General features: G+C 35.7%; 1 protein-coding gene across 3 annotated transcripts in view; it reads left to right on the forward strand.

Annotated features, from left to right (window-relative positions):
• Nucleotides 1-13,265, forward strand: part of XRN1 (5'-3' exoribonuclease 1) — a 104,089-nt gene extending 90,824 nt beyond the window's left edge. For 2 of the 3 annotated variants that reach the window (XM_032346914.1, XM_032346932.1), the window contains 5 exons: nucleotides 299-412; nucleotides 507-609; nucleotides 7,101-7,139; nucleotides 7,499-7,659; nucleotides 8,299-13,265. In XM_032346914.1, coding sequence (XP_032202805.1) covers nucleotides 299-412; nucleotides 507-609; nucleotides 7,101-7,139; nucleotides 7,499-7,659; nucleotides 8,299-8,601 — 720 coding nt within the window. In that variant the 3' untranslated portion in view covers nucleotides 8,602-13,265. The remainder of the gene's footprint in view (nucleotides 1-298; nucleotides 413-506; nucleotides 610-7,100; nucleotides 7,140-7,498; nucleotides 7,660-8,298) is intronic. The other variant, XM_032346924.1, reaches the window with a different exon arrangement.
• Nucleotides 13,266-13,867: the final 602 nt, after the last annotated feature.

Consider the following 13,867-nt stretch of genomic DNA (forward strand, 5'->3'; position numbering starts at 1 on the left):
CCTAGTTTCCTAACCCTTGGTATAAAGAAAAAATTTTATTGGCTTTCATTTGCATTAGGATTCTTGACCCTTCAGCTAGCTTAATGAGCATTTTATTTTATAAACATTGCAAGATTAGGAAATGATTCTAAAGTTTTAGTAGGGCAACCCAAAACTAAATTGATTGCCCTTTTGAATTTTTTAATTCTTTTTTACAGAATGTCACATAAAATTATTCTGCTTGTTTAGACTAAGCGTGGGGGGGGGACCAATATCCTAGACAGTTAACTTTATAGACATTTCATATTCTCTTGTTTAGACAATGACAGTTTGCCAGGTAAAATTATCTAATGGCTTACTGGTACATGGGCCACAGTGCCATTCTGAAAATGAAGCCAAGGAAAAAGCCGCACTTTTTGCTTTACAACAATTGGTAAGAATTGATTATGACTTCTCTACTAAACTTTTAATTAATCTCTATAGATGTTTTTGTTGCATTGTCTTTTAACTTTTAAATACTTCCATAGGGCTCCTTAGGAGTGAATTTCCCTTTGCCTCCACCAATATTTCCAAATTATCCTCCTGCTGTACCACCTGGAACCATTCCTCCAGTTTTTCCTCAACCTACTGGTAAGATATTTGGCTCCTCTAAATATTTGTTATTGGGGCACCTGGGTGGCTCAGTCAGTTAAGTGTCTGCCTTTGCCTCAGGTCATGATCCCAGAGTTCTGGGATCAAGTCCTCATCAGGCTCCTTGCTCAGTGGGGAGTCTGCTTCTCACTCTCCTTCTGCCCCCCGCCTCATGCTCTCTCTCTCACTCACTCTATCTCAAATAAATAAAATCTTCAAAAAATAATAAAATAAAGGGGCACCCAGCTGGCTCAGTCATTAAGCATCTGCCTTCAGCTCAGGTCATGATCCTGGGGTCCTCGGATCGAGCCCCGCATCTGGCTCCCTGCTCACTGGGAAGCCTGCGTCTCCTCCTCCCATTCTTCCAGCTCTATGTGTGTGTGTGTGTGTGTGTGTGTGTGTGTGTGTGTCTCTCTCACTATCAAATAAATACATAAATAAATAAGCAATCTTTTCATTAATTAAATGAAATAAATACTTGTTAATGAGTTACTGTTGTTTTTTTTTTTTTAAGATTTTATTTACTTATTTGACAGACAGAGATCACAAGCAGGCAGCGAGGCAGGCAGAGAGGGGGAAGCAGGCTCCCCACTGAGCAGAGAGCCTGATGAGGGTCTTGAACCCAGGACCCTAAGATTATGACCTGAGCCGAAGGCAGAGGCTTAACCCACTGAGCCACCCAGGCACCCCTGAGTTACTGTTTTTAAAAAGTTATTTTAAGAAGCATCATTTTGAGGAAACCAAAAAATTTATTTAAATGTCTAGGGAATGTAAGAAGGAATTAGGAGAAGTCAGTCTGAAACCAGAGCCTGTAGATTCATGTAGAAATACTATTCCCTTTTACAGCTTCTAGTTTGGATATAGTAGGACTGTTCTTTGTTCTGGGCAGCCCCGTATTCCCCAGTAGCTGCCAACAGATGAATTCAGGTTTAAGTCAGACTTCAAAGCACAGGTAGGGGAAGAGGAGAGAAAACAGAAGTGGAAGGAGTAAAAATCAGGTAAGACTTGGAAGCTGCAGATATGAAAGAAACTTTCCCTTGATGATGAAGGAAGTGAAGAATGAAGGAGTTTTTAAGCTTACTGTGTATCTCTTAATATTCTCTATCTTCCTCCTTCAAATGTAGAACCTCAGTTATCAAGCAGGTATCTCCCTGCTTTCTGTAGCCATGTGGGGTCTTCATATGTTCGGAGGGAATGAAAGGTCACTGTGGAATCAGGATTTTTGTCCAGACTCTTTTATTAACTGATTTTGAGAAAATCATGTAACTTCTTTGGAACTCCCATTTTCTTATTTATGCTAGACTATGTCCAGGATTTCTATGAGACTACCATTTTGTAGTTTTATCATTCTAAATCTTCAGCTCATTAAACATGTCTTTTATTGCCTCGTTTTTCTAATAGCAGTTGACTTCTTCATATCCTGATTATCATTTTTAAACCAATCATTTGTTTATTTCGAGTTTACAAAATTTCTGAGCCTACTGTGTGCCAGGAGCTCTACATACCTACTCTTCTCTGCAAACATTAGAAAATTTAATAATACTGATTAAACAAGTTTTCCCTTCTCTTTGCCCAAACTACATGAAACTGAATAGTAAGTGTGATTTTAAAAGTATAAACCTACAAGGACAGAGATGAAAGAGGAAGTACCAGCAGATTAGAAATTTGAAAAGAGTTTGTGGTGAGAAAATCAACTGAAGGAGTAATAACTAATTTAGCAGAGCATGAGTCAGTTACAAACTAAAATATCTGTAGAAGATAATACAAATTAGTTGATGAGTAGCTCATCCCTGACAGATCCCAAGAGATTCAGAACTTAGAAGTGTCAGAAGCTATCAGCGCTTCCAGTGAGGCATGGGCTGAAAAGAGGAGGATTGTTTCGAAGTCTGAATGTGGAGGAATGGGACTGTTCCTCCTTACCCCACACAGGCAGTTGCCTCTTCAGGCAGAACACTGGAGGTATGTGCTCCAGAAGGTTTCCTAGATATGGGGACAACAGGCACAGAGTAGAGATATAAGACTGAAAACTGATATTAAGGTAAATTTCCTTTTTGCCATCCTGTTCTCAGTTTGTAGCCAGCCATAGCTCATATAGGAAGTAGGAAGTAGGAAGATGGTTCTTTTCAGAAATTCATTGAACTGTGAAGAAAAGACCTAATGACTTTTGGAAGAAAGACCAAAAGGCTGGCTCACCACCAAATAACAAAGTGGATCTTTCTAGGGCTATTCTAGAGAGAAGCTCTCAAGTCATGTAGCCCCTTAATACAAACACTGCTTCTAATCACAGTTTTAGTGCTCTTTAATATGAATAGATACAAGACTGTGAGAGATCTGGAACATTTGGGGAAAATCTCTAACATTAAAAGAGAGAGAGAATGTAGGAAGTAAAACTTCAAAGATAGCTCATGGTTAATATTCTTAAAGAGATAAAACAGTATTGCAACTAAAATATAAGAACAAGAATGTAAGAGGGAAAAAAAGAACAATTGGAGAATAAGAACTAAATTGTTAAGTTAAAATTTTAAATTCCAAGAGATAAAGCCTTACCAAAGCCAAAGAACTCTCAGGAAGAACAAGATAAAAAGTGGAAAATCAGAAAGAATGGAGATTTAGAGGAAGAGTACACAGATCCAGGACCTGTCTAATTGGAGTTCCAGAACAAAGAACCAGAGACAAAGGTAGGAAAGGAAGAAAGTATCAAAGAAATAAGATAAAAATGTTTCCTGGACTAAAGGACATGCAGCTCTAAGTTGAAAGGGCCACCAAATGCTTCGCACAATGAATGAAAAAAGAGATTGCCTTGAAATTGAGAATACCAAATGATAAAGAGGTTGTCTGAAGAGAACTGGGAAGCACTGAGCATTGAATACATCAAAATTCTGAGGCAGAATTAGTTTTATCTTAGATTTATTTGTAGAGTCAAACTATAAGATTAGTACAAGGTGAAATAAAAACATTTTTAGACATGCTAATCTCCTTCTTCTGTACCCTTAAGGAGCTAGAGGATTGATTATATGTTCCAGCAAAACAAAGTAGTTGTAAGAGAGACAGAAAGAAAAGGAGAAAGAAAAAAGGAAGACACAAAGAAGGAAAGAAAATATGAAAGAAAAACCATAAGACTACACCACAAGAGGTCTAGTATACTAACACAATGAATGGAAGTCCCAGTGTGCCAGCTGCTCAGCAGCTGTAGGAAGTAACTCTTCCCAACTGGAAGAGCAGAGGAAGGTCTTAGAAGGTAAGATAGTTATCTGATAAATGGGCAGCATCTGGAAGAACATCTAGGATAGGTACATAGAAGAGTTAGAAGAGTAAGAAGTTTTAAGAAGATAATTACTTTTCAAAGAGTAGGGACGCCTGGGTGGCTCACTTGGTTAAGCGTGTGTCTTCGGCTGAAGTCATGATCCTGGGGTCTGGGATTGAGTCCTGCATTGGACTCCCTGCTTAGTGGGGAGCCTACTTCTCCTTCTGCCTGCCGCTCCATCTGCTTGTGCTTGCTCTCTCTCTTTCTCTGTCTCCCTCTGACAAATTAAAAAAACTTTAAAAATACTTAAATTTTTTAAAAAACAGTAAAACAGTTTTACAAGAAAAGAACATAATCAGAGTACCTACTTGGCTTTGCAATGACAATATTTACAGAACCAGATACTGTAAACCCCACTTATATATTTAAACAAATAAATTTTTTTAAATCATAAATAATAAATAATGATATGTTTTTATTGGAAAAACAGAGCAAGTAGTAAGGAGTGATATAAAATAATTTTGATTTTGATCTACCTGAATTCTGATCTATTTTACTAGGAAGTCAGTAGACCTAAAAATGCCTAACATTGAAAAATCAGTAGTAGTAGAAGCAAATTATTGAACAGTGGTAGAAATAAACAGCTTAAACAGTTAAACCTGGGATCATCTACTCTATTATGTTGAAAATATTTTTATTACAATGTGTATATACTACTTTGACTTTTTAAGAAAATGTAATTTGTTTAAGGACGTAAGTTCCTGAGTAGCAAAACTAGCATTCATACCCAAGTCTTTCTAACTCCAAAGTCCATGGTTTTGTTACTGTACTGCACTGGTATTTGTTCAACTGTATAGACAATGCTTTAGTCATAAAATTTTTGTGACTGAATAAATCTGATGTTTTCATATAGCTCAAGGAAGTAAGTTCATTGTGACTTCCAAAATCTAATTTGGCAGCTTTTTCTCTTTCAAAAGTGAACCCAGTAACTATATATAAATCTTTAGTATAATTAATATGTGTAGGTTATAAGATGTATTATCTAAAAAGAATGATTGTTTTTCCACTTATTGATATTTTACAGCTTGATATTTTTACCTTTTTTGTGTTATTACACTTATATTCATGAGTATATCATGTTTATGATACTGTATTCCTATCTCCCAAGAATTTTAAGGTTATAATTGGAATTCTTTTGGTCTCATAATAGGTGTCCTCCCATGGTCCAGTTCAATTGGACCATATTATACATGATATAAGTAAAAGCCAAGAGATTTCAATGTTAATCAGGAGAAAAAACTGAATCATCAGATTAACATTTTAAAGTTATTTTGTAGATTTCTATTTTCTGGTATTAAAAGTCCCAGTGGAAAAAAAGTGGAGGAAAGTGTATTTTATATTTAGAACAGTGATTTTTTGAGGGGGAAATTGTGGAACTGATCCTTGCAGAAGATAATTAGCATCTTTTAAACAGATCTTGTTAACATTATGACTTGCACCAAAGTTGCTTATAGTTAGTAGTACTGAGACCTGATTTTCTGAATATTTTTAGCATTTTTCATATTAAAAGTTGTCTTCATCCTAGATGTTGTACATGTGTAATTCAAAACACTAAAATATATGATTCTTTTCCTGATGCCAAAATTTCTTAAGTGGCTGAATTATTAAGCTATACTGTCTTACAGGTTTGGCTGCCTTTTTATCTCTCTGAAAAGAAGTTTTGAACACAGTGCATATCTTATTCAGTGGTGATGTGCTAATGTCCCACTTGTAATTTTTTTAAAGAGTTTTATTTATTTATTTATTTTTAAAATTTTTTATTTTTTATAAACATATATTTTTATCCCCAGGGGTACAGGTCTGTGAATCACCAGGTTTACACACTTCGCAGCACTCACCAAAGCACATACCCTCCCCAATGTCCATAACCCCACCCCCTTCTCCCAAACCCCCTCCCCCCAGCAACCCTCAGTTTGTTTTGTGAGATTAAGAGTCACTTATGGTTTGTCTAAGAGTTTATTTATTTATTTTAAAGAGAGGGAGAGAGAGCACATGTGCCAACTGGGGAAGAGGCAGAGGGACAAGGAGAGGGAATCTCACTCAAGCAGACTCCACACTAAGCGCAGAGCCCAGCTTTGGGCTTGATCTCACAACCCTGAGATCATGACCTGAGCTGAAATCAAGAGTCAGATGCCCAACTGACTGAGCCACTCAGGCACCCCAGGAATCTGTATTGTTAACAAGTTCCACAGGTGGATTCTTACACAGTCGCTACCAGTGCAGCATTTAGAAACTACTACATTAAACGATGACAAGTTTGGGGCACATGGGCAGCTCACTCGGTTAAGAGTCCAACTCTTGGTTCTGGCCCAGGACAGGATCTCAGGGTCGTGAGGTAGATCCCCACATCAGGCTCCCTGCTAGGCATGGAGCCTGTTTAAGATTCTGTTTTCTTCTCCCTCTGCCCCTCCCTCCCCTTTAAAAACAAAGAGACACACAAAAACTACAGATTCCTTGGATTCCTCAAAAAATTAAGAATAAGGAATCATATGATCCAACAATCTATTTCTGGTTATTTAACCAAAGAAAACAAAAACACTAATTCAGAAAGATGTATGCATGCTTATGGAAGAAACCTGAATGTCCATCAAAGTAAAACTGAGAAAAGCAAATACCGTATGATTTCATTTGTATGTGGAATCCCAAAACAGAAACAGACTCATAAATGTAGATTAAACTGGTGGTTACCAGAGGAGAAGGGAGTGGGGGATGGGCAAACAGGTAAAGGGACTGAGGTACAAACTTCTAGTTATAAAATAAGTCACAAAGACAAAAGGAACAGCAGAGGGAATATATTCAATAATATTTTAATAACTTTTTATGGTGACAGGTAGTAACCACACTTATGGTGAGCACTTTGTTGTACTCACTGTACTCACTATTGTACACTGACACTCATATTATATTGTGTATCAACTGTACTTCAAAAAATACAGATTCCTGGTTCCCTCCAAGTCTGATAGGCCTGGGGTCTTCCCCAGGAATCTGTATTTCACAAGCTCCCCAGGTGATTCCGATACACAAATCAGTTTTGGAAACCACGGTTCAGTGTACATTTAGTAAGAAACAAAATGTAATTTTTAAAAATCCTTTAATTAAGAATACTAGAATAGGGAAAAGAAAGATTCTGCATGTGAAATGAAAGTGATCAGATTTCAAGACTTGAGCTTTTTTGGTTTTTTTGTAGGCTGGGATCACTATGGAAGCAACTTAGCATTGGGGGCAGGTGAGATCCTTAAGATTTCTCTTTGTGCCCTGACTTTTCTTCCCTAAGGGACAGTTTCATGATCCTTTTATTAAATAGTATTACAGATATTCCTAAAGCTCATATAACTATATGGTACTCTTGGCCTTTGTAAGTCAGACAGCATAATGACAAGCTAACTTGTGTAAATACTTCACAGTCCTAAGGGGGGGCTCCTGAGGTGGAATGTTGTAAGGATTACAAGTTCAGTGTATGCCCTTTGTCAAGATGAAAAACAAAAAACAAAAACAAAATAAAGGGGCAGCGGAAAGAGATCTCAGATTTCAGGACTCTGATGATACCATTTTACTAAAAAAGAAATTGTCCATGATTTTTAACAGCTAATATAATGCCTTCATCATCTCACCTCTTTGGCTCCATGCCATGGGGACCACCAGTGCCAGTTCCTGGGAAACCATTTCATCATCCTTCATATTCTGGGACCATGCCAGTGGCTGGGGGAATGCCAGGTGGTGTGCACAATCAGTTCATACCTCTACAGGTGAGATCTGAAAAGAGAATAACTATATTTTTAAGAGAGTAATTTGCTAATGCTCAAGGACTGTTGAGAAAAATTTGTTTACTTAATTATTACTGATTAAAGGCCAACCAGAAGCCCAGTACTGGTCCGGGTGCTAAGAATATATATTAATGACCCATGCTCAGGGTGCCTGGCTGGCTCTGTCAGTAGAGTATACAGTTCTTGCTCTCAGGGTCATGAGTTCAAGCCCCACGTTGAGTGTAGAGATTACTTAAAAATATATATATATATATATATATTTTTTTTTTTTTTTAAAGAATATATATTATGACCATCAGTGACCAGTGTGACCTGGTCCCTGCTCTCTTGAGTTTGTGTTCTAATAAATAACAATAATTACAGCAAGTAATATCCTTTTCTAGCACAAAGTGATTTTAAAATCAGGAATATAAATTGTTTTTAACTTATAGAGAATTTAAAAATTTTCTTTATGATTAAGCTATGGAGAATTTTAAAATTTCTTTTATTTTCTTAAGTCTGGTTTGTAGACTGTAAGTGGAAATCACAGGTCAGCATGATTGACAACTGTTAGCAACATGGTTTATGACACTAGTTTTTTCTGCGTACATTGATAATTAACAACACTTTTATTCCTTAAAGGTTACTAAAAAAAGGGTTGCAAATAAAAAGAACTTGGAGAGTAAGGAGGCCCAGAGTTCTCACGCTACCCCACTTCAGACTAGCCAGCCAGGGTCTTCCAGTGTCACCAAAGTGATTCCACAGGAGAGTTCATCCGCTTCCTTAAAGTCCTCTCAGATTACTCAGCCTGCGTCTTCTTTTCAAGTTGAAGCTGCCTCCCAAGGCCATAGTATGTCTCATCACAAGTCAACACCAAGCTCTTCTTCAAGAAGAAAATCAAGAAAACTGGCCGTCAATTTTGGCGTTTCTAAACCTTCTGAATAAATTTGGTATCTGGAATTAATTTCTTTCCTTTCCACCCACCTTTTTAGAAATCCATATCTGTGTCTCATAAAAAATTAGAATGTGCTATTTTAAAGTACATTTTGATTAAAAAATTTCCTTTCAGTTAAAATTTTTTAATTTGTCAGGCACTTTTCATGCTATATCAAATTGTGCATCTTAAACATGTGCAGTTTGTTTTACATCAATTATACCTCAGTAAAGCTATAAAAAAGAAAAACTAAATTAAACCTTGTGTTAAAATAGTATCAGTGGACTAAGCATTAAAATGTACCACTCTAACTCTTGGCCTCTCATCAACAGAAGTATCCTGAACCATGAATTAGACATCATAGTGCAATAATAAAAAATTTTTTACACTATTGAGGGATAATTAAATGGAGCTTGAAAATTGGGCCTCAATCTACTGAATGTGGATTTTATTTCTCTTTTTAATGATGTGACAGGTTTGTCAGGAGAATGGCTCTTATTTATAAGTATTTTAACTTAGCATTTTGTTGTCTCTGAGGGTCCTTTAGACCTGCTGTGAAATGATCACACTTGTTGTGGTGCTGCCAGTTTTGCTTTATTCTAAATTTTGTACCAAAGCAACTTTAGAATACTGATCAGAGTATTTCATTTAACTGCTTAGAACTATAAATAGCAATCTAGATTTGAGCAAGTAATTACAATTTTTTAGATTACTCAAGAACCAGCATTAGAAATTTCTAATAAAATTAAGTTTCAAAATCTACAGGGTACAACAACTCCAAATTAATCTTCTAATAGAATAAAATAAGATATATTAATCATGTTGTTAGTTGAAATAAATTGTGTTATTCTTTTGTATAGCTTTTTACTTGCTTAAACATATATGAGAGCCTCTTTGTTGGTCCATGTGTAGTGTTTCTTGAGATTGATGAAATTTTTTTAAAAATTCTGAGGTGTGCTATAATACAGGCACAATCAGTTTGTGATGTACTTTATTTACATGACAAACGCCTGTCTCATTCTGTTTCCATATTTTTAGCTTTATGCTGAACTGTTCAGTGACTCTGGCATTTTGTCCTTGCATGTCATGTGTGAAGTGTGTATTGTTCAAGCTGTGGCTGTTGAAATCATTTTAGAATTTATGAAAATTTCTCAGTGGTACCAGGGCCTGAGTTTTTTTTATATATGTATATAAATATGTACACACACACACACATATATATATATATATTTATCCTTTAGTTTTTGTGATATGCTTATATTTTTAAGGAAGTAAGTTATCATAATTTTTTAAAAAGTAGGAACCATAATGCTTATATGGAGCTACTTATTATTATATCCAGTTTCATTTAACTCATTAAAAACCCTGCCATGAGTCCTAAAGTAGTCTATTTGGTTTTTTTTAAGTGCTGGTATTGAACTAAATGGATTCCTTTCTCTAACTGCTGATTTCAGAGTTTCTCTAAATGTTAATAGGATATTTGTATATTAGTAGTGCCTTTAGTGTAAGAGATAAGTGTTCATTATCTGTCATTTATTATAGTCATGTGAGTTTCTGTGATTTTATTTTCTGTTAATTTTCTAGATTCAGATGTTCATTGGTTCCCAGCATGCCCTTGTTGGGAATGTTTATCTGTAGGGGGATCTTGAATAATGAAGCTCAAATAATTCTGTGTTTGTCCTTAGTGTCCCACAAACTCTCTTTGTTTTAAAAGGAAATCTGTATTATGAGAATACAATACAAAAAAGTTAAAGTGTGATAATAATGTTCTGTTAACCTCTTAACTACTTTAAAGTATGTAATATTTTTAATCTTATGTACCTGTACAAACTCCAGCATTCAAGAATTGCCTCGCTCATCACTGCTGTGTGGCCCCTCTAAAAACAGCATACAACCCACATCTCTTTTAGAGTTCAAAGGAAGGAGCATGTGCCATCTTCTGAAAACTCCGAGATAAATTTCAAAAAGCATATTGCCTCCAGACCCATAGGATCTTTCCCCAGTGTTTGAGCAAAGTGAGCTGATAATTCTACATGAGTAGGCAGCAAAAGTGTTTTCTTTGTATTCCTTCCTCCCTTTTTAAAAAAACACGTAGTATTCTAAAGGTCAGGATTGAAGAGAGATTAAAATATAGGAAAGAGCTTGATAATGACGAGATTAGTGGTCAGGCCTTCATCTTTTCCTATTCCAAATGTGGGCATGAGATCAATAGAAGATCAGCAGGACTTGTGCCTCCCTGTGCAGGACATAAGGAACAGAGACTGTTTTTATCTCATGATAATCTTGAGGAGATTGGATTCGCTGATAGTATGGGAAACTTACAATTTTTCCGTCTTGGATTGGGCAAACTCAGATCAGCTCAAAGTTTAGAAATATGCCCATTTGATTGTTGAATCTGCTGTAAACTTTCTGTGAAAGCTGTGGTCTCAATAAGGCACAGAAGAGCAGAGTCCCCAGATTGCTTCATGCTTCCATGTAACCAAGTTAGTTCCACGTAACTAAATATTCTTATTCAGTTAATTTCTTTTTTTTTTGAATGCATTAAGTAAATTTTGAAATTGATTCTACTAGTTTCATTGTTCCTTGTTACAATCACCTGCGTTGCCTGATCATCACCTAGTTTTATAATTGGACAAAATCTATTAATTGATTTAAACATCACGTAGACTAAGGTCTTAAACATCTGAGAGTCAGTTGCGTGAGACATTAATTTTGCCTGTCAGTGTACCTTGGTTTCAGTTTAAGATATTGCTTGCTTTTCGGAGGGATAAGGAGTTCTTTTAAAACTGAAAAGATAAGGTTTGTTTTAGTTTTTGTTTCTATTAGGAGAGATGAAGAACTCTTGATGCAGGATTTTTGTTGTTTTTCCTTTCCTATGATCAGGTATTTGCTTTGGTTTTATTGGTTATTTGGTTATTTTCCAACTAATCTAGAATCTTCATTTAAGGGGAGAAGCAGTGAGGGAGGACTTGGAAGAAAGAAACCAATTAAATAAGATACTTCCAATCACTGAATTTTCAGACTATATTCTATCTTTCTAGATCAAGGAAGCAGGTAAGTTGCAGGGGCTTTTTTAGTCACTTTCCGTCTGTTCTATTTGTATTACTGAATCATACTTTTTTGTAGTGGTTGTCTAATTTTTACCTTAGGGTGAATAACACTGTCCAGATCTCCACTGAAGTTAGGCCTAATGTGTTTTGTCTCGTTTTTCAGAGTATCTTTTTTAAAGCAACAGTGTACAATTTCCCAACTTTTCAAGCTTGTTATGTTTCTTAGGGTCATCTTGCTTCCAAATTGTGTTTTTACTATAGAGGAGAATTAATTTATTGGAGAGATATAACTGTGACAAGTTTTGTCTACTTTAAAAAAAAAATCACTTAAGTTCCTTTATCATTTTTCTAGAGATAGTGATAGCACTCAAACTGGTAGTGTTCTTTATGCATATTTTGTAAGCTTCGTCAATGGAACAGTCTTTTTCACAGGAGCATCCTTTTCTAGTCAGGATAAAGCTTAAAATTCCGGAAATGAAGATTTTCAAACTGACCTGGTTCGTATTTCCATCAGACCTCTACATCTTCCGCTAGGGAGCAGTAAGAGATTGTGTTAAAACAGACAACAGTGGTGAGTCAGCAGGCATGTTGAAGTGTCCCTATTACCATACCATACTGAGTTAACAGCTCTGGTATTGCTGATCTTTTTTTCCCCCCCCAGAGAGAGGGGGGGAAAAAAACACATGTAAAATAGTTTTAGTAATTAAAAATATCAGCAATCTATAGCTGCTTTTGTGTTTGTATGTATGTCAGTGAACCAGCAATTATGCCTTGCTCAATCAATGCATTCAGCCATCTCAAGTGCAATTTGTGATGGAGACTGTGGTTTCCAATAGATAGTTTTACATAGTAAAACCTGCAAAAATTAATTTTTTCCCAGAAGTACACCCATTGCTTTTGATTTCAACAATTGATATACTTTTAAATTGCCTAGGCCAAATAATTAAGTTCATACAGATGTTTTAGTAATTTGAAGCCAAATTCTCATACTGTTTCTCATGAATAATAGGACTGAGAATTTGGTTCACAGTTTGCTTTAAGTTATTTTACTCCTTTTCCTTTACAGCTAAGGGTCTCTTTCCTTTGTTTAGGGGTTTGGTTTTTTTGTTGTTTTGCTGCCTCGGGTGTCTTACATTTTCTTTTGCTTGCACCCAGTTGCTTCTATGAGGGTTTTCCTCTATTTTAATATATGGGTAATAAATAGTGTGTTGTATCAATCAAAATGTTCAACATTCTATTCATTTAAACAATATAATTCATACATATATACCTTAATTCATTTCTTTTCTCACATGGCTATTTTATAAGTAACTGGAATTTTTCATTAGATCTTATACAGAGCAGTATTTTATTAAAAATTGAAAAGGGAAGACTTTTATGTGCTCATTTTGTAGTTTTTGTTTTATAAATATCTTTACATTATCTGCAATTAAAGTGTTTTAAACTTGCATTGGAATGGACTCCGAATGTATTTTTGTGTTAAGTTGTACATTTGTAGATCTCTAGCATGAAGTTAGCCTCAAAATGTTGTGCAGAAGGATTTTAAAATATGAGTCACTGAAAGAGTTTAAAAATCTATACATGTTAAATGCTATATGGATTTTAATTAAACACTTGAGAATGATTTCATAAGCTGTTTGTTCTTGTATATTTACATTACTATCAAAAGTAGGAACATTATAGTATTCACTTAAACCCTCTATCCTTTTACATCTGTGTTTTGAATCTATGTCATTTAGAGTAAACTGAGACAGATTGGTTGGTGGAAAAAGTCTGTGAAGATTGTAGATTCCGATGGCCAGTGTTCAGAACCTTACTCTTCTTACCACTGGTTGTAAATAAATGGTTATCATATTAGCATTGCCAAGTGATGTAAAGCCAAAGCCTCAGTTTCTTCATCTTCTGAAAGATGAAACACTCTTTGTTGTTACTATGTATAAAGCACTAGGTACATACTAGGTGTATTACAAATGTTAGTAAATAAGGATTTGTCTTGTGTATATGAAAATCTTTTAACTGGGTCCCAAACACAGAGTCCTCTGGATGATGCCAAGTACCTCTATGTTTTTCCCACTGCATCACTCTCCATTGTCCAGTTCGTAGAGTCCTTGTGCTTCACTTGGGCATCTGGGAGACTCGACTCTGTTTTTCTTTTTCCCCATCACAATCTTCACTATCTTTTCTACCATGCAAGGGAAGTTTCTTACAGAGGCTCATAGAAAGAGAC

The sequence above is a fragment of the Mustela erminea genome, chromosome 1 (assembly GCF_009829155.1).
Source record: "Mustela erminea isolate mMusErm1 chromosome 1, mMusErm1.Pri, whole genome shotgun sequence".
Lineage (NCBI taxonomy): Eukaryota > Metazoa > Chordata > Mammalia > Carnivora > Mustelidae > Mustela > Mustela erminea.